Source organism: Balaenoptera physalus (assembly GCF_965194825.1).
Source record: "Balaenoptera physalus genome assembly, chromosome: 5".
Lineage (NCBI taxonomy): Eukaryota > Metazoa > Chordata > Mammalia > Artiodactyla > Balaenopteridae > Balaenoptera > Balaenoptera physalus.
Window position 1 is genome coordinate 146,910,070 of NC_138884.1, and position 21,774 is coordinate 146,931,843.

A 21,774-nucleotide genomic window follows, 5' to 3' on the forward strand; every position below is an offset into this window, starting at 1 on the left:
GGCGGGCTCCCCGCGGCCAGGCATCCTGGCGCCCCTGCGCGCTCGCTCTCACGGCCTCCGCAGCAGCAATCAGCTAATTTAACCGGCCGCCAGCTTTCTAATCGAAAAGGAATTTGATGAGCGAAACGATAAGAAAACAGCAGAGAGTGGCTAAGATGCTCATTGGGGGAAAGTAAATCAGCCGTATCCGATCGAGAAATCTCAGTGCGTCTTAGGAGGAGGATTTGCAAAAAGAAAACAATGCAGCACATTTTAAGAGGCAACCTAGAAACGCAGAAAGACGTGCCCGGTGGGAGGAAGAGGCTTTAAAGCCCCCGTCCTTGGCGGTGCATCCATCGAGCCGACGCTTCTCCTGCACTGTCGTTGGTCCTGCTGAGGACCCTGGAGGCGGGAGCACCTATTCAGAAATGGGAAGCGGAGGCAGGCCTTGAACCCCACCAGCGGCTGTGAGGGTCAGGAGCACAGGCCCTGGAGCCTGCTCCTGCCTGGGCTGGACTCCTGGCTTCCTTGCCTACGGGCTGTGTGACCTTGGGCCAGTTACTGAACCCCTCTGGTCCCTGTTTCCGCCTCTATGAAATGGGGTGATAATGGTGCCCCCCTCAAGGTGGTTGTGGAGGGTGAGGAGTGAAGCCAGGCAGAGCTCTCGGGGCAGTGCCCCGCAGGGGCAGGTGGGAAGCCCTCGGTAGGTGATCGGTGGTCACCGTCCTTGGATGACCAGCTTGCCCGGGTGTATGGCTGGGCTCATGTGCAGTCACAGCTCTGAAGTGGGTTGGTGGGAGCAGACGGTTCCCAGCCCTGGGTGTGGGGCAGGCAGAGGGAGGGGCATGTGGAGACCCTGCCCTGACGGCCCACTTCAGGTCGCTTTGGATTGTGGGGACGGTGATGGGATGGCATCTCAGCTCTGCATGGGTGGGGCACCTGTGAGACGTGGTGCTCACCCCTCCTGGGCTCTCACAGGCCGCCGTGTGTGGCCAGTGATGTCCCAGGAAGCTGAGATCTGCCGTACAACTGTCAGCAGGTGTCCCCCAGCCAGGCCGGAGGAGGGGTGCAGTCCCGTCCTGTCCCAGAGAGGGGACACGCACCAGCAGACCAGCAGCCTCTAGGGCTGTTCCCGGAGATGTGAATCGTGCACAGTCCAGCAGTTTCCAAGTCCCTCCATCACAAGGCATCGTGTTTGGGAACCTGGCATGAGCTGCCTTCTCCTGCCCATGTCCGGGCCCTGAGGTCCGTGGGCCAGTACGATCACCATCTTGGACGGGGTCTTCCTCTTGGACTTGGACAGGGCTGACCAGTGGACCAGTGGGCCCAGCCCCAGCCAACAAGCACCAGCACTGAGTCTGGAAACTCAGGCCGAGGGCACCTGTCTTCCTGGGGCGATGGCTGGGGCCCAGGAGATTTACCTAAGAGCTCAGGTGTGCCTTCTCAGAAAAGAGCGCCCACTCAGGTCTCTTAACCCAGGCCTGGGCACCCCTCTTCCTCCAGAGGAATTCATCTGAGAGTGACCACTGGGCCTCTCCAGGCCAGGCCTCAACTGAAACACTCGTGTGTGTGTCCCACGAATGTTTCAGCACCTACTGTGTGCTAGCCCTGTGCTGGGCATGAGACACAGTAAGGGTCACGCCCCGTGGCCACCCCAGAGGGGCTCACAGTGTGCTGGGGGGACCGATGATGACAATATGGCATGAGGGGAAACCACAGCGGGCGCCTAAACTGGGCTGAGAGCCTCAGGAAGGCTTCCTGGAGGAGGAGACGCCTGGGCGAGGCCAGAAAGAGGGGGCGCTGCAGCAGCTCGTGGACCAGGGCTTCATGAGAATGAAGACACAGCACGTGCCATTTGGAGGAAGCTTGCAGTTTATTCAATACGTGCACAGCCAGATTCTGCTGGGGAGCACTGAGCTGGGTCTTGTTGGCCCCAGCGGACTGACGGATGCTGGTTCTTTGGGGGAAGGAAGCTCATGGACCTCTCCTCTAGTGGTCTGCCTCAGCATCCCCATGAGACAGGTGTGATCACTCCTATTCTACAGATTAGAAAACTGAGGCTCCAACGGGTGGAGGGATCTGCCTGCCATCACCTGACCCCCTGGGCTGTCCCCGTGGGCTCGTACATGTCACATTTTCCTCTCCCTACTTAGAGCACAGCACAGGCTTTCCTTCCGCCTATCACCAGGGCAGCCTAGAGTCTGGGGTATAGGGGGAGGGTCCCGCGGTGGGCAGGGGCGTCAGAAGGACAGAGCTGAGCCCAAGAACCCCTTGGAGCATTTAGTCAAAGACCCTGCCTCCTCCCCAGAAAGGCCCACGGACACTCACACATCGTATGCACCTGTGAGGCCACCCCCAGGACCCCAGCTTGAGCAGTGAGCGGTGAGGTCTGGCCTGAGCAAGTGGTGGTGCCTATGGAAGAGACCAAGCCCCGCCCTCCCAGCTGTGTGACAAGGGGGATGGGCCTCCGTCCCTGATGGCCCCTCTCCACCCGCAGTCGGCCCTGCCACTGCTCACCCGGGTCAGGACCCGTCAGCAAGGTGTAGAGGGGGCCCCAGCGGCCAGCGCCAGGCCCCACGCACCGTCAGCCACGGCACAGGGATGGAGAGTCGGGTCAGTGCGCTGGGCGGCGGCAGCGCAGTCAGCTTGCTCCGATCCACCTTATAGGGTTCCTGTGGGGTTTGGGGAGATGAGGGCCTCCCAGGGGGCGGGGGGTGCTGGCCGGCGCCGGGTCTCGGGCGGCCGTGGTCACACGTGCTCTCCAGCGTGGGGAGGGCGTCTCTTTCCACACGTGGCTCTGGCAGTGCTCCGCGGAGCCGCGCGTCTCGGCGGCCTCCTGGCTCTTGCACCAGAAGCTCGGTGCCAGGATGCTCCGGTCGGTGCCTAGCAGCGCTGCCGTGGGAGCGTGGTAGGCCATCTTCGCGCACAGGGCCGTGGGGTCCATCTTTTCCCCGAGGGTCTCGATGAGCACGGGCTGGTAATCGGTTATGAGGTGGTCGCACTGTACCATGAGGGGCAGGGGCAGGATGCGGCAGACGCCCTTGAAGGCCCTCAGGATGCGGCGCTTGGTGCTCTGCTGCTGCAGGTTGTGGGCGGACATGCCAAGCAGCCACTTGCCTCCACTGCAGAAGCTGCCCTGGTTCTCCTTTCCCAGCGGGGGCGGGGGCAGCGTCGTAGGACCCTCGTGGGCTGCCCAGGCCCGCCTCCTTCTGCCGTACAGCCGCGTGCACGTGCACAGCTTCTCTGGGGTGGCTCTGGTCAGGAGTTCCACCAAGGAAGGGCTGTAGGCATCCACCGAGCTGACGCACTTCTGGACCACGGGAGCGGGTAGCACCGAGCACACACGCTCCAGGGCGCGGCTGACGACCTTGCTGCTGTTGGGTTCCAGCCTCCGGTCCGGCTTCTGGACCACCTGCAGACACACTTCACAGGGCACGCCAGCCTTCCTCTGGACCTCACCCTTCTTCCTCAGCGACGCCAGCGCCAGCCAAGGGACCCCATCCACAGCAGCCGCGTGAGCCAGGTGGGCCCGTTCCTTCGGCTCCTTACAGAAGCCCTCCTTCCTGCAGGTCTCATTTGGCGGCATGAGCCTCAGTGTTTGCTCGGGAGGGGCAAAAAGCTGGCAGATGTAGTTCTCGCAGAGGAGAGTCAGGCCTGGCCACAGGGACTCGCACTGCTCCCTTGTGGTCACCTCCACCCGGTTGGACAGCTTGGGCCCCACGGCGTCCTGGGGCCGGGTGACCGGCCAGACACAGCCCTGGCACCCTGTGCTCACGGGAATCCGTGGAGGTCGGGAGCTGAGGGGCCCACTGGCCATGGATGGGACTACCACCTCGGATGTGTCCTCCTCGGAGAGCGGTCACGGGGTGGCCGGTAGCCTCCGCAGTGGCTGGCACACACCTGTGCCGGGGCGCTGCCCGGGGCCCCGCCGAGCACGCTCAGGATGGTTGAGCCGTGGGCGTCCACCGTCCCCTTGCACTTGGCCGAAGACTCCTGGCTTGGAGTCTTCTTCATCACCACAGCCAGGATCGGTCTCCATGGCCTTGGGGTTCAGTCCATTGCTGGCAGCGGCCGCCACGTCCAGGCACACGGCGCAGGGCAGGCACTTGGCGGTGGGCTGGCTCCAGGCGGTGCTGCGGCAGTGCCTCCCCGCCCCACCGACCCGCACCTCGTTGCCACCTGTAGGTCCCGATGCCCCACCGCCGAGCCCTTGCACACTCCTCAGGGCCAGAGATGGAGCCGGCCGGGGTGGTGCCCAGGATGCTGGGCCGGAGAAGCAGCGCCCAGAGCCTGATGCTCTGTCACTGGCCAGCTCCACTGCCGTCCTCCTGGCTGCTGCTATGAACCCAGCGGTCCCGCCTGGCCCCTGAGCAGTGGCACGGGGCGGCCCCGCCCTCCCGGCAGCCTGCCTCATCACCCCGATTCCCTGAATCCCCACAGCCTGGTGCAGGGCGCTTCTACCTGGAGCACCGTTCTTCCCTCTTCCCCCGGTATAAACTCTCACTCATCTTCCAAAACCCAGCTCGTTTTTGAATGAAGCACAACTCAAAGGTCCAAGACCCCTTTCCTAGAAGCCCGTCTGCCCTCTTCCCCACAACTCCTCATCCCATCCTGATTTGTCCCCATGGCTGGGTCCCCTCCTAGAATGTGAGACCCTTGGGGGAATTTTTGTCCCCCTCTGGGAAGTCCATAAAGGCATTCTGTCCTTTTGATGCCAGAAGATTAAGTGAATTTAATGACTGACCAACTGCTGAAGCTCTGTTTTCTACATGGCCTTGAAATGACTTGCCTGGCCGGCTCTGCCCTGACCCTGGCCGGCGATGCCATGTGGGGGACCCCCACGGCTTCATCTGTGATGAGAACACCCATCGGCCACCCAGGATAGCCACGTGTGAGGAAGCCACCAGAAAACGGGTCCCTGGGCCCAGTCAGTGTCTTCCTTCTGGAAACTTGGCTGAATGTGGGCTGGTCCACAGGTGATATGAAAGTGCTGGTTGAAAGTACACATACACGAAAGGAACTTCTTTCATTCCTGTGTCACTCTTTATCTTACTATTTTTCTTCCTTAGTTTTTAAATGAATTATCAAGCAAGAGAATCAGCGCTGAGGAGATACACACAGGTGTCCTGAGTTGGACCTGTTCATTAAAATGGAGAATTCCGGAGCTAGCCTTGCCTTTGGCCTGATTTCCACACAGCTCAACGCTCCCATGGGGCCTTCCCAGGGGTGGACGGGTCAGGGGCCTGGGGGTAGGGGCTCTCCTGGGGCCGCCCGAGTCCCTCGGTGGGTGTGAGCCCCCTGCGTGGTGCCATCTCTCAGATTCTGGGGCTCTGAGTGTTCAGAGGGGGCATTCCGCACCCCCAGCTATGTGGGTCAGGCCCTGGGGCCTGAGACTGCAGCAGCCTCGGTGGAGGAATGTGGTCGGTTGGTTCCATTTGCCTTCCTTTGGGGTGCGGGGCTGGGAAGAGCGTATGGAAAGCAGGATTTGCTGAGCTCTTCCCACCAGCCCTAGGACTGTGGCTCCTTTGGACCAGAGGAGGGACGGCCTTTGGGATGAAGTGAGCCTAGGCGAGCGGCTGCCCAGCTCCCGGGTTTCACCCGGAAAGGTGGGGCTGGAGGTGTGGGTGCCCCATCTCCTGCTCCCAGGGACAGGCACTTCAACACACTCTCCGGGTGCCTGCTTTTCATTCAGGGCATTGCCTGGGATTCCAGAGCACCCGCTGGCATCCTACGAGGACTGTGGGCATTGGAACCGGCAGGCAGGAGGCCCTGCCCTGTGGCCTGGACCAGCCTGTGCCAGGGCCCTGGCCGGGCAGCCCCTGACCTCCTGCTCAGCCCTTACCACTGCTGCCTTGGTCTCCTTCCCCCAACGCTGCCCTTCCCAGAGGCCCAGAACCTTCTCCTCACTGATGAAACACAGAATTGTTTTTTATTTTTAAAAAGTACATAGGAGACTTTTCTCTTGGGCTTTCTAATATTTTTTAAAATTATTTATTTATTTATTCATTCATTCATTTATTTATTTACAGCTGTGCAGTGCGGCTTGCGGGATCTTAGTTCCCTGACCAGGGATCGAACCGGGGCCACAGGCAGTGAAAGTGCAGAGTCCTAACCACTGGACCGCCAGGGAACTCCCTCTAATTTTTACGTTTTTATTAAAAAGTTGCATGTATACAGGAGAAGGCACAGATTGTAAGTGTTTAGCTCAGTGAAGATCCACAAACCGAGCCAGCACACAGATCGAGACAGAGTGTCAATTCCAGGCAGCCCCTGGTGCACCTTCCGGCCACCCCTGCCCCGACCCCTGCCTGGAACCGGACTGGTTCGTGTCTGGCTTCTTTGGTGCAATATTGCGCCTATGAGATCCCTCCGAGCTGCTGGGCGGGTCCTCATTTCTGTGCAGAATCTGTTGGGTGAATTCACAATTTATTAATCTAGTCTACCCTCGTGGGCATTTGAGTCATGTCCAGTTTGGGGCTGGCATGGACGGTGCCGCTCCGAACATCTCTGTGCACATCTAGGGGCGCGCGTCTCCCCATCTCTGCTGGATTTTCTCAAGGAGCGGAATTGCGGGGGTCAGCGGGCAGATGTCGCAGTAGATGCCGACACACGGATTTCCCACGGTGGTTGTACCGGTCCCCGCTCAGCAGTGTTCGAAGAGTTCTGGTTGCTCCTCATGTGCTTTGTTTGGGGGAGGCTATGTTTTATTCTGATGTAATTTCAAACTTAGAGAACCATTGCAAAAATAGAGCAAGGAACTCCTGGCCACCCGTCACTGAGGCATGTTTGCCCCATTGGCTTTGTGGTTTCCCCTCCCCGCTTTCCTCTCATCCGCCCATCCGTCCTCATGCATTTATATTTACAGATACTTTTTTCCTAACCTGTTGAGAGTATGGAGACATCGTGGCCCATTACAACCAACTACCAGTGTGTGTTTCCTGAGGACGAGCACATTTTCTCAGATAATCACAGTGCATTTATCAACATCAAGGATTGTAATGTTGACACAGGACTATTGTTTAACCTGTAGCCCATGTTCAAACTGCACAGTGGCCCCAGGTCTGCTCTGTATCCGTGTCCCAGCTCCAGGGTCACGGGCTGTGCGTGCCCGCCACGGCTCCTCTGTCAGCTTTCATGTGTCTTTTGTGACACCGGCGTCCAGGTGGGTTATTTTGCAGAATGCCCTCCCCTTGGGTCTGCCCAGGTTTCGTCGCAGTCAGATGTGGCAGGATCCCTCTGTGTGCCACGTGAGGAGGGTGGTTGTGAGCCAGCACAGTACTGCTGATCTGGGGTCACTTGCTGAAGATCTGCCTGTTTCTTCCTCTGTGAAGTTACTGTTTCTTTTTGTAATTAATAATATTTAGAAAGGTGCTTTGAGAGTATGTAACTATTCTGTTCTCAGCAAATGTTTATCCACTGTTAGCATCACTGATCATTTGCTAACCCCACCTTCCCTCTGTATTTATGTTGGAATTCTTCTGTAAAAAAGAGTTTTTCCTTCTCTCCCCCACTTCTTTCCTTCCGTCCTCCCTCCCTTCCTACCTCCCTCCCTCCCTCCCTCCCTCCCTTCCTCCCTCCCTTCCTCCCTCCCTCCCTTCCTTCCTACCTCCCTCCCTCCCTCCCTTCTTCCCTCCCTTCCTTCCTTCCTATGTGGACTCGTGAATGTTTATTTTATTTAATAGATTGTATTCCATGACTACGATTTCTCTGATGCTTCAGATCAGAGCAGTGGGTCCCTTTGAGCTTGCCTGTGCGTCTCTGATGTGCATCCACCATTCTTGGAGCACTTCTGCGCGTCCTGGGGCACGGGGCCCGTGTGGGCTGAGCAGATGCACCAGGCACTGACGTGGCGGCCCCAGGCCCTGTCACCTCGGCAGCGCTGTGCCACACGGCTCTCATGTCACCCTACAGAAAGTGCTGGAAGTGACATGACCAGCGTTCATCCTCCACCCACAGCCCAACAAATGGCAGCGATTGCTGTATTTTGTATAAATTCCATTTGTTTAAAAAAATTTCTCTGGAAGTGATTTACTTTTTCTTCCCAAGTAGAGATAAGCCTGGTCCCACTGGGATTGGGGGGCGAGAGGGGGGTGTTTTGTGGGTGGGACCCTTATGTAGAACCAAGGTCAGGAGGGGATGCACAGGAGGTGGGGATGGAGCTTGCTGGGCGCCTGCTTCCAGGAGGACCAGCTTGGAGAGGGAGGGAACCAGGAAGGTTTTGATGCCTCAAAGGACAGAAAACATGGCCCATTTCTCAGCACTTCGCCCAGCCCTCTCTGGCCGCCATTTCACCACCAGCCCCCAAGGCCGCCCTGCCGTGTGGGCCGGAAGGAGCTGTCCCCAGGTACATGGTGACACCTGCTCGCTCTTCTGCCCACGCAGAGTGACAGAGGCTGCAGCCCGGCGGAGCTCCCCAGCCCGTGTTCTGGAATCTCTGAGCATAGCGGTGCCTGCTTTTCCCAGCCCTTCCCTTCATTCTGCCGTGGCCCTGCCCGATGCTGACGCCCCCTCGCCCCTCCCAGGGCCACCTCTCTTCCTCTCGGCCCTTCCTGCCTCTTCTGGGTGACATTCCTGTCCCTGCCCAGAACCTACCTGCTCTGCCTGGCCATGCTGGGACCCAGGGGTGGGATTCACGAAATCACTCATTTCCCGTGTATTTTTGCAGCCCCTGCTGTGAGCTGGGGCTTAACAGGGAAGGAGATGGATGAGGAGCGGATATTCGGGTGCTGGGGACAAACCATGCACAAGTAAACGCCAATGACCCTTCTAATGCCAGGTGGAAATGACTTCTATGCAGGAAAGTGGGACAAAGGCTAAACTGGGGTGGAGGGCTGGCCGCCCCTGCGGCCGGCCGGCCCGTGTGGCCCCTCTGGGAAGGTGGCATGAGCACAGTGCTTGGATACAGTGAACACCCAGGGGAAGTGCCGCAGGGGGGAGGCGTGGCGGGGGCAGAGGCCGGTGGTGGGTGCGTGCTCCTGTGGGTGCAGCGGCCAGGCCAGGAGGCGAGGGCGTGAGGCGGATGGGCCTCCGGAGCCAGCGAGCGCCCTCACAAGGGCCGTTGTTGCTTCCGAGAAGTGGAGGTCGGATTGACCCAAGTACCGTCTCTGGGAAGTCTGGGGACAGAGAGCGCCCAGGTGACGGGCATGGGTGGGGAGCCCAAGGCCAGGGTCAGGGCCTCCTCCAGGAGACCACCCCAGCCCACCAGAGAGCCCGCGGGAAGCCGGGCCTGCCCCACAGCCAGGCCTCCGCAGCACAGAGGCCCAGGGTGGCCTGGCAGAGCCGGGCAGGGAGTGGAGGCAGCCAGGGCGAGGTGAGGGCTGCCAGGGAGCTGAGTGGGAGGCCGGGACTCGTGCCTGAGCCAAAAGGTGTGTGCGTGTAGGTGAGCCGGGCAGAGTTAAAGGGCAGGCGGAGGGGCCGTGGGATTCCTAAGCAGGGCTGAGATGTGGGGAATGCCGCGGTGCCATCGGGGCATCTTCTGAGCCCCAGGGAGGAGCTGGACCGGCAAGTCAGCCGAGCTCAGATCAGCCCTGTGCCCCCAACTCCCAAGGACGGGGTCAGCTTGCCCACGCCGCCCCTCGCGTTGAGACGCACGTGCTCCTGGAGGGATGGAGGGGTGGTTCCCGGGACTTAGAGGCTACAGGACGATCGTCATTTCACAGACGCGTGATGTGGAGGGCGGGCGGGCTAGGCATCTCCCGCTCCAGCTGAACCTGACATGCCCACCGAGGACTGGCTGCCCTCAGAGGGCCCCCCTTGGGGCCGCGGCTTCACAGTAACAACAGAGGAAGAGACCGCGGCCCCCACCAGAGTCTGAGGACAAGGTGTTGGGAGGGCCGAGCTGGGGGGGAAGGGAGGGATCTTTCCTTGCCTCTTTCTTGGTGTCCTTGGCTTGTGGCTGCGTCACTCCAATCTCTGCCTCGGTCATCACATGGCCTTTTCCCTTTGTATCTGTGTCTCTTTGTCCAAATTTCCTCTTATAAGCACATTAGTCATCAGAGAGGGCCCACTCGAGTCCAGTGTGACCTTATCTTAACCAGTTACATCTAGAAAGGCTCTATTTCCAAAATAAGGTCACATTCATAGGTCCTGGGGTTAGGACTTCAGCCTGTCTTTTAGGGGACACGATTCATTCCATCCACAGCTGAGGGGTTCTGGGCACTGCTGACCTTGACCTTAAACACTGGCTGTGGTTTGGATCCAGCCTTGGCCCTGGGCAGCCTGGGGCAGAGACCCCCCCTGCACGGAGAGCCTCTGGGGTTGGGGCGAGGTGCCCGGGTGCTGGTGGAGCGCCTGCGACACGCCAGCCACTGGACGCGATTGTGAAGCTCTTCTGAGCCCCTGGCGAGTCTCGTAGGTTTGGAGTTCGGCTCCAGGACCCGCAGGCCTGAGCGGCAGGGGCCTTTGAAGGGCAGCCCCTAGCTCCTGGTCCCCACAACCCAAAAGCCTTGGGAGGCACTGGATCTTCCAGCCCCAGTGGCCTCCACCTCCAGGCACTTAGGGCCCCTGTCTGAAGGCTGTGAAGACATAGCCCCCAGGGTGGGTGGGCATAAAGAAGGGAGGCCAGAGAAGCCAGGAAGCGTGGGGGGCGGGTGCAGACACAAGCGTTTGGGACTCTGATGGCCAGGGCCTTCGACACACAAGCCTCCAGAGCCCGGAGACCTTCCCTCGGGGGCCCAGGACATCGGTGTTGGCTGAGTGTCTCCCTGTGCCCAGCAGCTCGGGGTGGTCCTGTGCGCCTCCCCCTGAGTCCTTGTTCCTCCTGACACATCCTGCAGCTCGCACAGGTATTTTCCCACAGGCACCCTCCTGCCCGGTGGCGTGTGCCACCTCCCCAGGCCAGGCTGCAGCTCCAGGACGGTCTTAACATAGCAAGCCCCACTCAGCCGGGCTGCCCCAGGTGGCGGCTGCAGGAGGGGCACCTGGGGGAGCTGGCAGGGCCTTCCCGGCAGGTGAAGTAGGTCATCTCATCCTCATGGGCGCAGGGAGAAGGCTGGTGATGTGGGCAGAGTTCCTCTTACTCTGTTAGAAGAGGGAAAATAAGAAGATCCTAAGGGCAGACAGGCCACACCGTGTCTATTTTGCTTTACTTTCATGTGCATATTCAGCAATTGTGTATTGAGCCCTTACTATGGGCTCAGTGCTGCTGTTCTAAGTACTGGGGACATTTGAATGAATGAGACAGACAGAAAAACCCCATGTTCCTGGAACTAGTGGGAGGAAGCAGAAATTAAACAACAATTATAATACTTAAAGAGGTGTTGTAAGATGGAAAGAGGTGATGAGTGAGAGGGAGGGAAATTACATGGGGGGGATCAGAAGTGGGGGTGATCAGTGATTCAAGAATATCAGGGTAAAAACTTGAGGAGGTGTGGCTGAGAACCAGGTGGGGGTCTGGGGAAAGCATGTTCCAGAGGGACTGTGCAAAGGCCCTGTGGCAGGTGGGTGCAGGAACAGCAAGGAGACTACGCCGGTCAGGAAGAGTTGGAGGTCACTGCAGTGATCCAGGTGAGATCCAGGTGAGGGTCTGAGTGGCAGGGGTGGGTGGCGGCCGTGGATTCTGCATCTGTTTGAAGTTAGAGCCAACAGGATGTGCTGCCGGTTTGAACGTGAAACGTGAGCGGGAGGAGCCAGGGACCAGCCACACGTTTGACCTGAGCAGCTGGGAGCTGGTCTGGGGGAGGCGGATCCAGGCAGGCACACCTGTCGGCCTGTTGTTGTGACGTCCAGGTGGGAGGCAGGTGCCTGACCCAGGGCATGGCGTGGAGGACAGGGAAGGGACACTGAGGACGGGACCTTCGCCCGGGGTGGTGAGACAGTGGAGGAGGGGATGGGGGGAGGCCTTCCTCCCAGGAGGAGAGGGGTGGGTTGGGGGACGGCAAATGGGGATCTCTGGATGGAGGTGACGAGGGTGAGAGCAGCTTTGGGACAGGCAGTCGGGGCTCAGCGGGGAGGTCCAGGCCGGCGTGAAAGTGTGGACGTCGCAGCCTCTGGGTGGTCTTTGAGGTTCCGAGGTTGAGAATATGCCAGGCAAACGGTGGAGAGGAGCCACGGTTGATGGGGGAGGGGGATGTGGAAGGGCTTTGAAGATTTCGACTGTGGGATGGCTGCACTTCCGCCCAGCTCTCCAGACCACCTCCCAGAAGGACCCGACTTCTCTCCTCGGAACCCAGCCTGCGGCATCCTCTCCATCCGTCCTTGTGTTAGTTTCCTGGGCTGCATAACAAAGCAAGCTGCGGGCTTGAGCGACAGAAGTTTATCGTCTTCAGTTGTGGAGGCCAGAAGGCCAAGATCAGGGTGTCTGCAAGGTTGGTTCCTTCTGAGGCTGTGAGGGAGCCTCTGTCCCGGGCCTCTGCCCTGGCCTCTGGGGGGTTTGCTGGCGATCTTTGGTTTCTAGAAGCATCACCCCCATCTCTTCCTCCATCTTCACATGGCCTCCTCCCTGTGTGCCTGTCTACCCAGATTTCCTCCTTTTTAGAAGGACACCGGTCATATTGGATAGGGGCTCACCCTATTCCAGCATGACCTCATTTTAACATTTCCTCGTTGAATTATCTTTGCAGCTTTGTCAAAAACTCCATTGACCATATATGGGTGGCTCTATTTCTGGACTGTCTGTTCTGTCCACGGATCCATATGTCAATTCTCCTGTCTATACCGTACTGTCCTGATTATAGTAGACCTTGAAAGCAAGCAGTAGAAGTCCTCTAAAGTTCTCCTTTTGTAAAATTGTTTTGTCTATTCTAGGGCTTTTGCCATTTCCATATGTAGGACTGTGGGATTGCCGTCCTGCCCACGGGGTTGTGTAGGGCCTACCTGCGCCAGGTGCTGTGCTGAGCCCGCCCAGGTACGCCCCTGGGTAGTTCTCCCCGCAGCCCGGAGGGAGGCACGTGCCTGCCCCATTTCAAGGTGAGATCTGGTGGTTTAAGAACCTGCGGGTCACAGAGACAGCTGGGGCCAGGGTTTGCACCAGGCAGCCGCCCTCTGAGTCCCCAGGCCCCACGGCCTTGGCTCCCTGGGGACCCTCTACCTTCCTCCTCTCTCCGCACACTGGGTTCTTTGGATCCCGTGGCAGCCGGGGGGGTGGAGCAGAGATTAGGGTATCCTGGTCCTCCCGCTGAGGAAACCGGGCCCGAACGCTCCCAGGCACGGGCCCCAGGCTTCCTGATCCAGGTCATTCTCTCCTTCTTCCATCCAGAAGGGCCTGGCAGGGCACTGGGGAGCTATGGGAGCTACTGAGCACAGGAGGGCCTTGCTCTGGGGGTGGGGTGGGGCTAGACAGGCCCGGGCTCTGCTGGGAGACTGGCTGGCTGGGGGCACACAGGCCCTGCTCACCAGGGCACGGCCAGAAGACCCCTCCTTAGAGGAAGGGGAGGGAGCGAGGCACTTCCTCTACTGGTGGAAGGGCCGCCAGCCACTGTCCCTGCCCCCTCCCAAGCAGCCCCGATGCCACAGGAGGAGCTTCCCTTTCGTTCTGGAAGGAGAGGGTGGGTCTGTGAAACAACTGACGAACCTGGACGGAGACGCCTGGCTGAGAGCCCCCTTTCTGGGCCCCCAGAGGGGTTGTGCTCACTGTTGGGGCCTGATGTCCCCAGGGCTCTGGCTCATGGGACCCACCTGGCGGTGGCTTGTCCTCCCCTTAATTGGTCACTTAGGACACACAGGGCCCTGTGCTAGCTGCTCACCCCTTGAATACGGTCACCGCTTCTCCAGGACGACCTTGTGGGGCAGTATCGCAGTGTCCATTCTCACCCATTTCACAGATGAGAAAACTGAGGCTTGGAGAGGTCGAACCACTCTCCTCAGGTTCAGCCATCATCTTGGATCCTGTCACTGCTAATTTGTTTGTTAATCCCGTCTTGGAAGATGTTCTATTTTCCATGGAGGGATAGACGCACGGTTGACAAGTAAATGATTCCACATGTTGGGAATGTGGACTTCAAACCATGGCAGTGAGAGCCAGCATCTGGAGTCCTCCGGGCTCCACATCCAGGGAAGCGGGCTCAGGACAGGAATCCCGGCTTCTGCCACCTGCCAGGAAGACGCTGCTGCCATCAAAGATGGATCCTAACATTAAAACATCGCAGTTATGAAACAGTTCAGGCCATGGGAAACCATGTCACCGACCCCTGTATGTCCGTGGACATTAGGCAGACGTTAACGTCTTGTATCCGTGTTGCAGATTGTTGAGAGCAGTGAAGCACTGCAGACACAGCCAAGGCATTCCGTCCCCCGCCCGCGTGACCCCCGCACTCACTCTGATGTGTTCCATCCTCACCCGTGTTTTCATGGTTTCACCACATCTGTCTGTGTCCATAAACAAAGGATGGCGTTGCGTCGTGCGCCTTAAATCGGCACCAGTGGTCCCACGCTGGACGTCTCTGCCTGTGGTTTGTTCTTCTTCACTCCGTGCTGTGTTTATGAAACGGATCCCTGTTGATAGGTGGGATTCCGTCGTATGGATAACCCAAAGTCGATCTGTTTCCCTTCAGAGGGACACTGTGTTTCGTTCCTCCCACTTTGTTTTGCTATTTTGGCCAGTTCCACAGCCAACAGCCTTGTGTGGGTCTCCCGGCGCGCACCTGTGTGGGGAGCCGGCCAGGATCTCAGGTGTGGTCCTCTGGGGGTGGACTGCTGGTCGGAGCACAGAGCGTCTCCTGAGTCACTGGATGTGGCCAAGGTGTGCTCCAGAGCCCTGTGCCAGCCCGGCAGAGGCAAAGACTGGACTTCCAGTTCATGTATTCAAAGGAAGATTTTTGCTTGCCTCCCTCCCTTCCCCGCTTTCTTCCTTCCTTCCCTTGGCCCCTCCCCGACACCTGCACAATAGTGCAGCGCAGAATTCGTACAGACTGACCAGGATGCAAATCCTTGCTTTGCCACCCGCTGGTGGGTGAACTGGGGCAAGTTTCCACGTGGTGCTGTGCCTCTGTCTCTTGCCTGTAAGTAAGGTGGGGTGATAATTCCCCCCCCGGGACCCGGAGTCTCGCTCAGATGGGTGATGCGTAGGGCACGGCGTTCAGTAGATGTCGGCGGTGTCATTTGTTCGTTCGTTGATTCATCCATCCGTCCATCTACTCCCTGAGGCTTCAGTGCTCGCGTGGGTGGGCCGGCTCCCCGCCAGGCTCCCTGGAGCCTCCTGCACGTCCCCTTCCCCCACTGGGCCCCGAGGTCAAGCTTCTCAGGTGGATTCTGTGTTGTCTCTGGCGGTCTTTGGCCTGGAAAATCACTCCAGTTTTCCAGGAATCTGACGGCCTCCTCCTTGTGGAGTTTCGACAGCCAGAAATTCCGCCATGCCCAGGGGTCCCAAGGGAGCCGCCCCTTCTCCCCCAGAGGGGCCTCTGTGAGGGAGGCACCTGGGGCCAGGCAGAGGGGTGGGACCTGGGGAAACATCTGGAAATTCTTGATCCTTGAAATTCGTTAAACAAATGCCATTTGCTCTTCGCTTTACCCTTCAAACAACCTGAAGAACGGGGCCCCCGGGACGCACGGGGTGGCTGTGTCTTCCTTCTCATGGTGATGGAGGGTCCCACATGGACGTGGGCGGGGCCTGCAGAGCCACGGATCTGGGCTCTGGTGCCCGGCCTGCGGACCGGCTGTGACCCCAGGCCTGTCTGCCCTCCCTGGCCTCAGTGTTCTCATCTGTGTCTGGGGGATTTGGCGAAGGGTCTTCTCTGACTCGTGAGGCCCACCTGGTGAAGCTGGGTTCCCCGGTGTCCCGCTGGTGGGTGCCAGGCCACCTCCCCAGCCAAGGGGAAGAACTAGAGGAACTATGGCTGGAAGAGGGGGAGCGGCCCTGGCCTCCCGCTCCCCCGCCCTTGCCTGGGACCCTGCGGTTCCCAGCAGCGTCGGGCTTCATGAACAAGGCTTCAGCTGAGACCATCTCCTCTTCGTTCCTGCTCAGAAGCAGCCTGGTTCCTGCACACAAGTTCTCCCGCACCACGTGAGGGGCCCCCAGCCCTCCACAGCTAGTTACACAATCTGGAGGCCCTGTACCCAGCTGGGTAGCGCTCACCACGTTTGCAAGCTGTTTGCTTAATGATCCAATCCATCGCTGCTTCTCCCAACACATGTGGTCCAGTCATGCAGGGCCCTCCTCTCGGGTGTCCAGCACCTGGAGGGGGCCTGGCACCTGGGAGATGTCCATCAGCCACGGAACGAGTGAGTGAGTGAATGAATGAATGAATGACCAGGTGAGTGGGTGAATGAATGAAGTGACCTGGGCCCAGACCCAGGTCTCAGCAGGAGACGCAGCCTGGCCTGGCGGCTGGGAGGCTCCACCACAGACCAGCCTGGAGGCCAAGCCACGGCCCACACTGGGCCTCAGTTTACCCTTAAGGCACAGGGAAGGTAGTTTCCAGGTTCTACCCACTCACAAATATCCACAGGGCACCCCTGTGTGGGACCCACCATGGGGCGTTAGGAATCCCCAGCCCCCTGGCCCGTCTGTCCCCACCCCTAAGAGTACAGGCCGGGCTCTGAGGTGTGGACGGCTAAGCAGTGGACACAGCTGCCGTGACCAGGCTGGGTCGGGACGGGCCTGGACGGCCCCTGAGGGGAGCTTGGGCTTTGTCTCCAGGGCAGTGGGAGCCACGGAGGGGCTGAGGGCAGGAGCAAGTGGGGTTGGCCTTGTGAGTCCCAGGCCCAACCTCTGCAGGAGTGCAGGACGTGAGGGGACCAGACCAAGGCACGGAGCCCAGAGAGGCGGCCCACCGGCCCAGCTGACCGGCAGAGGGGAGGCCGTGAGGCCACTCGGCTTCTCCCAGCTCACTCTCCCTCTCTCTGTCCTCCTTCCCTCCTTGCGTGGCCTCAGGAGAGCCCTGATCCCTCTGAGCTTCTGTTTCTTCAGCGGCAGGTGGGTGGCAGGGAGGAAGTAAAGTAGAACGGGTCAAATGCCTGGCACAGAACCTGGGAAAAGCGGCCAGCCAGTTCTCCTCTGGGTTTACCTGGTGCTGGCCCCGCTGACCACGCCCTCCCCATCATCCTCGCAGCTGCCTTGTGCCGTGGTGATGTTATTAGCCCCATTTTACAGGTGAGGATACTGAGGCCCGGGAAGTAGGTGACTTTCTGGCAGAGCTGGAATTCAGAGTCTGTCTCCTGACTCGGGTTGTTTGCTTCTCTCCTCCCGCTCTCTGCTCTGAACAACCAGTGAGTTTTAATCAAGGCCCCTGGTCACGCTGGGCCTCACTCTCCTCATCTGTAAATGGGGCCAGTGTGCTCCTTGCAGGGCGTTTGTGGGAAGCCCAGAGCCTGGCCCATGGCAGGCCCTGGCCAGATGGTCAGCCCAGGTGTCCCCCAACACACAGGCAGCCCCCTCAGAACTGCCCTTCTGGGGCCAGAGTCAGCCCGGACCAGCTGGTTTTGACCTTTGGTGTGCCTAAACTGATTCCTCCTGCATCTTAGTTATCCCAAGTCCTAGGAATTGGGACACAAAGGGTGCTTTCCCAGGAAGCGCAAGGCTTCTCGAGGGACAGCAAAAGGAGATGCTCTGTTTCCAGTGGGGCCCAGAGGAACAAGGTGTCTAACCTTCCCCCCACCCCCCAGGGCTGCTCAGAGCCGCCAGGTAGGAATTTCTCGCGTCCTCTGGACATGTAGGTAGCCTCAGTGGCAGACAGGCCATTGGGTCAGTTTTCCCCTCTGTTCACACCCCCGCCTTCCTCAGATTGGCATGTACCACCTCCCTTTACTCTCCCCAAGGAGCCAGCAGCATGGCAGCAAGGATTGAAGTGCGGGTGACAAGGCGAGCCATTCTCCCCCTCAAGGTGGAGAACATTCCAAGCCAGAAGGTGGGGTTTGGGGTGGGGAATGGGCACAGGTCCTAGAGAGAGCTGAACTGGGCAGCGTGGATGGTGTGGGGCCTGTTGAGGGCTCTCTCCTTCCTTCCTTTGGAGAGAAGAGGCTCACCCAGGCATCAATGGGAAGTCCCTGCCACCAGTGCTGTGTGACCTCCCGTAGGTGACTCAGCCTCTCTGAGCCTCCCATTTCTCCACCTTAGAGGAGCTGCGTGGAAGGAGCCGCCTGCAGGCCCTGCTCTGACAGACTGCTCCGGAACTTGCCCCTCCCCTGTCATTCCTGCTCAACTCAGGACCCCTGCACCCACCCCTTTTCCCCAGCCCCCATGACATCAACACAGCTGAGACCTCACCCACACTTCCCACCTGGACATCACAGCACCTTCTTCTCCCTCACAAGAGGGGATTCTCCCAAAACTCTCGGCCTGTGCACACTTGGCCATGGCATTGGGGGCCCCTCTGGGTTGACCCCAAGAGTGTATTCCTTGGGCTCCTTCTGGCATCTTTTTCTCAACACGCCATGCACCCAGCACTGCTGAGCCTCGGCTCCAGCTGTGCCTCCATCTGCAAGGCTCCACCCGTACCCACCCGCCCCCCGCCTGCCAAAAGCTAAAATGCTTATCTAGGTTCAACCCAAACAATGGCCCCACCTGTGCAGTTTCTGACCCAGCCCTGAGCCACTGCTAGTTGTTTGTCCACACCCCGGACTCCTGAATGGGACATCGAGGTCCTTGAGGGCAGGGCAATGTCATGACCATCTCTTTATCCTCAGTGCCTAGCCAGTGACTCACTTGCTCGGTGCCTCAGTCTCTGCTTCTGCAAAATGGGTTAATAACAGGCCCTATTTCATAGGATTGCCAGGAGGATGAAATGAGTGAACACAGGTAAAGCAATCAGAGCAGCACCTGGTAGTGCAGGCGCTCAGCACACGCATTTCAGGTGCTGCATCATTTTTCTGGGGCCGCTATAACGGTACATAGACTGGGTGGCACAGAAACTTATCTCTTTACAGTCCTGGAGGCTGGAAGTCTGAGATCAAGGTGGGAACAGTTCGGTTCTCCTGAGCCCTCTCTCCGTGTCGTGTAGACGGACGTCTTCATCTTCTCCCTTTGTCCTCACGTGGTTGTCCCTCTGTGCATGTCTGTGTCCTAATCACCTCTTCTCATAAAGACACCAGTCAGACTGGATTGGTACCCACCCTAATGACCTCATTTAATCTTAATCACCTCTTCAACGACCTGATCTCTAATTACAGCCACTTTCTGAAGGGCTGGGGGTTAGGACTTCAACGTAATGGATTTCGGTAGGGACACGATTCAGGCCATCACAGGTGCTCCCTGCTGTTTGTGAGGTGAATGAATGAATGAGATACTTCCTTTCTTGAAATCAGAGGCACCAAGGAGCTTGTCTCTGTTTTACATTCGGGACGAGTTACAAATCTGCCTTTACATGTATTTTTTCCACTCTGTTTCCCACCCGTAAGCTTGTGTATGTGGGTGGGAGGGACCTCCTTGCAGGATAGAAACCTTGATAGGAGAGACACAGCCACGTTTTTGGGTGGGGGGAAGCACTTTTTCCCTGGAGGATTTGGTTTCTCTGACCACCAGCTCCGTCTCCATCTGGGATGTGAAGAGGGAAGCAGGAAGGGAGCTTCTTCCTGCAAATGCTTGGATCTTTGCCGATGTGAATGGAAGACTTCCTAACTCTGGGTCTGCAGAAATGGAGAAACCTGATACCCAGCGGCCCAGACCCGGGGTGCCTGGCCACATCGCCACGCTCACACCTGGTAACGCTGGGCACGGGGCCTCAGACCTCACTGCCTGCTCCGCCCTGCTATTTCCTGGGTGTTGACCTAGGTTGGCCCCTCCACTGCTCTGGCTCCATTTTGTCCCCGAAGAAGAGAAGGGGTGCCTGCTGCTGAGCTGTGGGGTCAGCGTGAAGGCCCAAGCCTGGCGCCCAGCACTTCAGCCCCACGTGGACGCACTCTTCCAGTACATCCCTCTCTGTGGCATCCCCAGGCCTTCCCGGGGCCCAGCACACAGTAGGTGCTCAACAAATGTAGCACCTAATAGGTCTGCAGACAGATTTCCTGCCCCCCGGCCCTCCCCGGAGGGCGTTTTCTCTTCCCAAGCATCCTGTTTGTTCGGCCTGAATTCTGCCCTCTCATCTCAGCGCTGTTTGGCCTCAGAGCCGGGTGACTTTATTCCGGGCAGGACAGGAGGCGGAGGCCCAGCCAGGGGTGGGGAGGGGACAGCAACACCATGGCCCCAAGCGGCTTTCAGCCAGCGAGCCAGCTGAGTGCCCCAAGTGTCATCCCAAGTGACAGACGTGGGCCTGGGGCAGGGGGCCTGACTCAGCAGGGGCTGCACCAAATGCATTTGCCTTTCGTGTGTGTCTACGCGTCTCCGCCTGACTTGCTCGGCTTTCTTGGACTCGGGGAAAGGCCAGGAAGGGAGACTGGAAGATCCCTGGGCTTCAGTTCTGAGCTGACGTGCTCCGGCCGCCTGCTGGGCCTCTGCAGAGAGGGCCTGAGCTCCAGGGCAGGGCAGGGGAACTCTGGCCTGTGGGCTGCGGTGTCTTGGAGAAGAGGATACCCTGAAGCAAACCTGGCCACTGGTCTGGGTGGGTGGCACCCTACCCGCCTCGGGGCACTGTGGGTGGCACAGTACTGCTGCGGAAAATCTGAGGGAGGGAAGACCATTTCAGGAAGAGAGGATAGAGACCAGCCTGTGTGAAGGAAGGGTCCCACGGAAGCCTTGCTGCGGGCAGGGCATGTGGGGCTGCGGTGCTGGGCTGGTAGGGAAGTTTGAGGTCGGAGGGTGGGAGCTGTGGACAGCAGGCGAGGACAAGGCACTGTGGGTACTGGGGAGATATTGAATGTTGTTGAGCGAGGGAAGGCTGCATATCGAGCCAGTCTTAACACGTTCCCATAGTGGTTTCCCAGCTGTGCTCCCCTGAGCCCTTTGAGGGCCACTGAGCTGAGCAGGATGGGCGGAAGCCAGGTTGAATTCTGCTCATGGCCCTCTTGTCCTCAAGCCAAGCAGCTCACTTTCATCTACTTCATTTCTGATACACGAGCTTCTGGGTAAGACTTTATTTGGGACAAAGGGTCCTACAGCTTAAAAGTTGTTAAAATCCTTTGATAAGCAAGACTGATGTGGTATGATTCCATTTTCACTTATTCATTCATCACATGTGACCTGAGCCTCCTTCCTCCAAGGTCTGGGCTGGGCAATGCTGGGTCAGATGGCCAAGACGTGGTCCTGGCCCAAGGGGAGCCCACCGTCTTGTGGGGCAGCCCCAGGGCTCAGGGCTGGGCCAAGGGGAGCCCCAGCACCAGGACAATGGGCCCTGCCTGGGAGGCTTCTTGGTGGAGGTGATGCTTACCCGAAGCCCTAAAAGATGAGCAGGAGATGGAGGTGGGACTGCATGTACAAAGGCATGGAGGTGGACAGACCAGCCTGCTGGGGGGAGGACACAGGTTCTGGCCTGTGGAGTACAGGGTCCGAGTAATGGATTAGTAGGGGGTATATGGAGGGGCTGGCAACGAGTCTGGGGGGCTCTAAGGCAAAGCCCTGGAAGCTTCCCCACTGCCTAGGCAGCAAGCCTGCTCTTCCTCAGCATTGTTTTGAAAGTGGACGCCCTCCAGGGTCTCACCTCGAGACGTGCAGTGCAGACTGTGTGACATTGGACTGGGCCACACCGGGGTCAGATCCGAGCCTTGCCATCGCAGTGCCACCTGGCCCCTGGGGCAAGGCTCTGTACTCTGAGTTCCCGGGGGCAGCTGTCCTGGGGCATCTGACTTCCCAGCCTGGCCTCAAGTGTCCCACCTCTGGATGAGCCTCCCCAGGGCCAGCCCCTTTCCTGTCACCCTCTGGGGCAGTAGAGGGGACAGGACAGGGCTGGGGTATCCAGGGACATGGCCTGGTTGGGCTCAAGAGCCTTGGGGTTTGTGTGATGCCAACTGGTCGCATCAAGGACATTAGCCAGTGGCCGTCCACTTGGGAAG

General features: G+C 58.9%; 2 protein-coding genes across 6 annotated transcripts in view; one reads left to right on the forward strand and one right to left on the reverse strand.

Moving 5' to 3' along the window:
- Positions 1 to 21,774, forward strand: part of SORCS2 (sortilin related VPS10 domain containing receptor 2) — a 557,426-nt gene that overhangs the window by 274,791 nt on the left and 260,861 nt on the right. The gene's annotated exons all lie outside the window — the stretch shown is intronic.
- PSAPL1 (prosaposin like 1) lies at positions 2,502 to 4,848 on the reverse strand (the record flags this gene model as incomplete). The annotated part of the gene is given in 8 exon segments (XM_082463169.1): positions 2,502 to 2,651; positions 2,771 to 3,838; positions 3,842 to 3,876; positions 3,879 to 4,006; positions 4,008 to 4,126; positions 4,129 to 4,193; positions 4,196 to 4,242; positions 4,769 to 4,848. Coding segments are annotated over 8 exon segments (1,692 nt in total).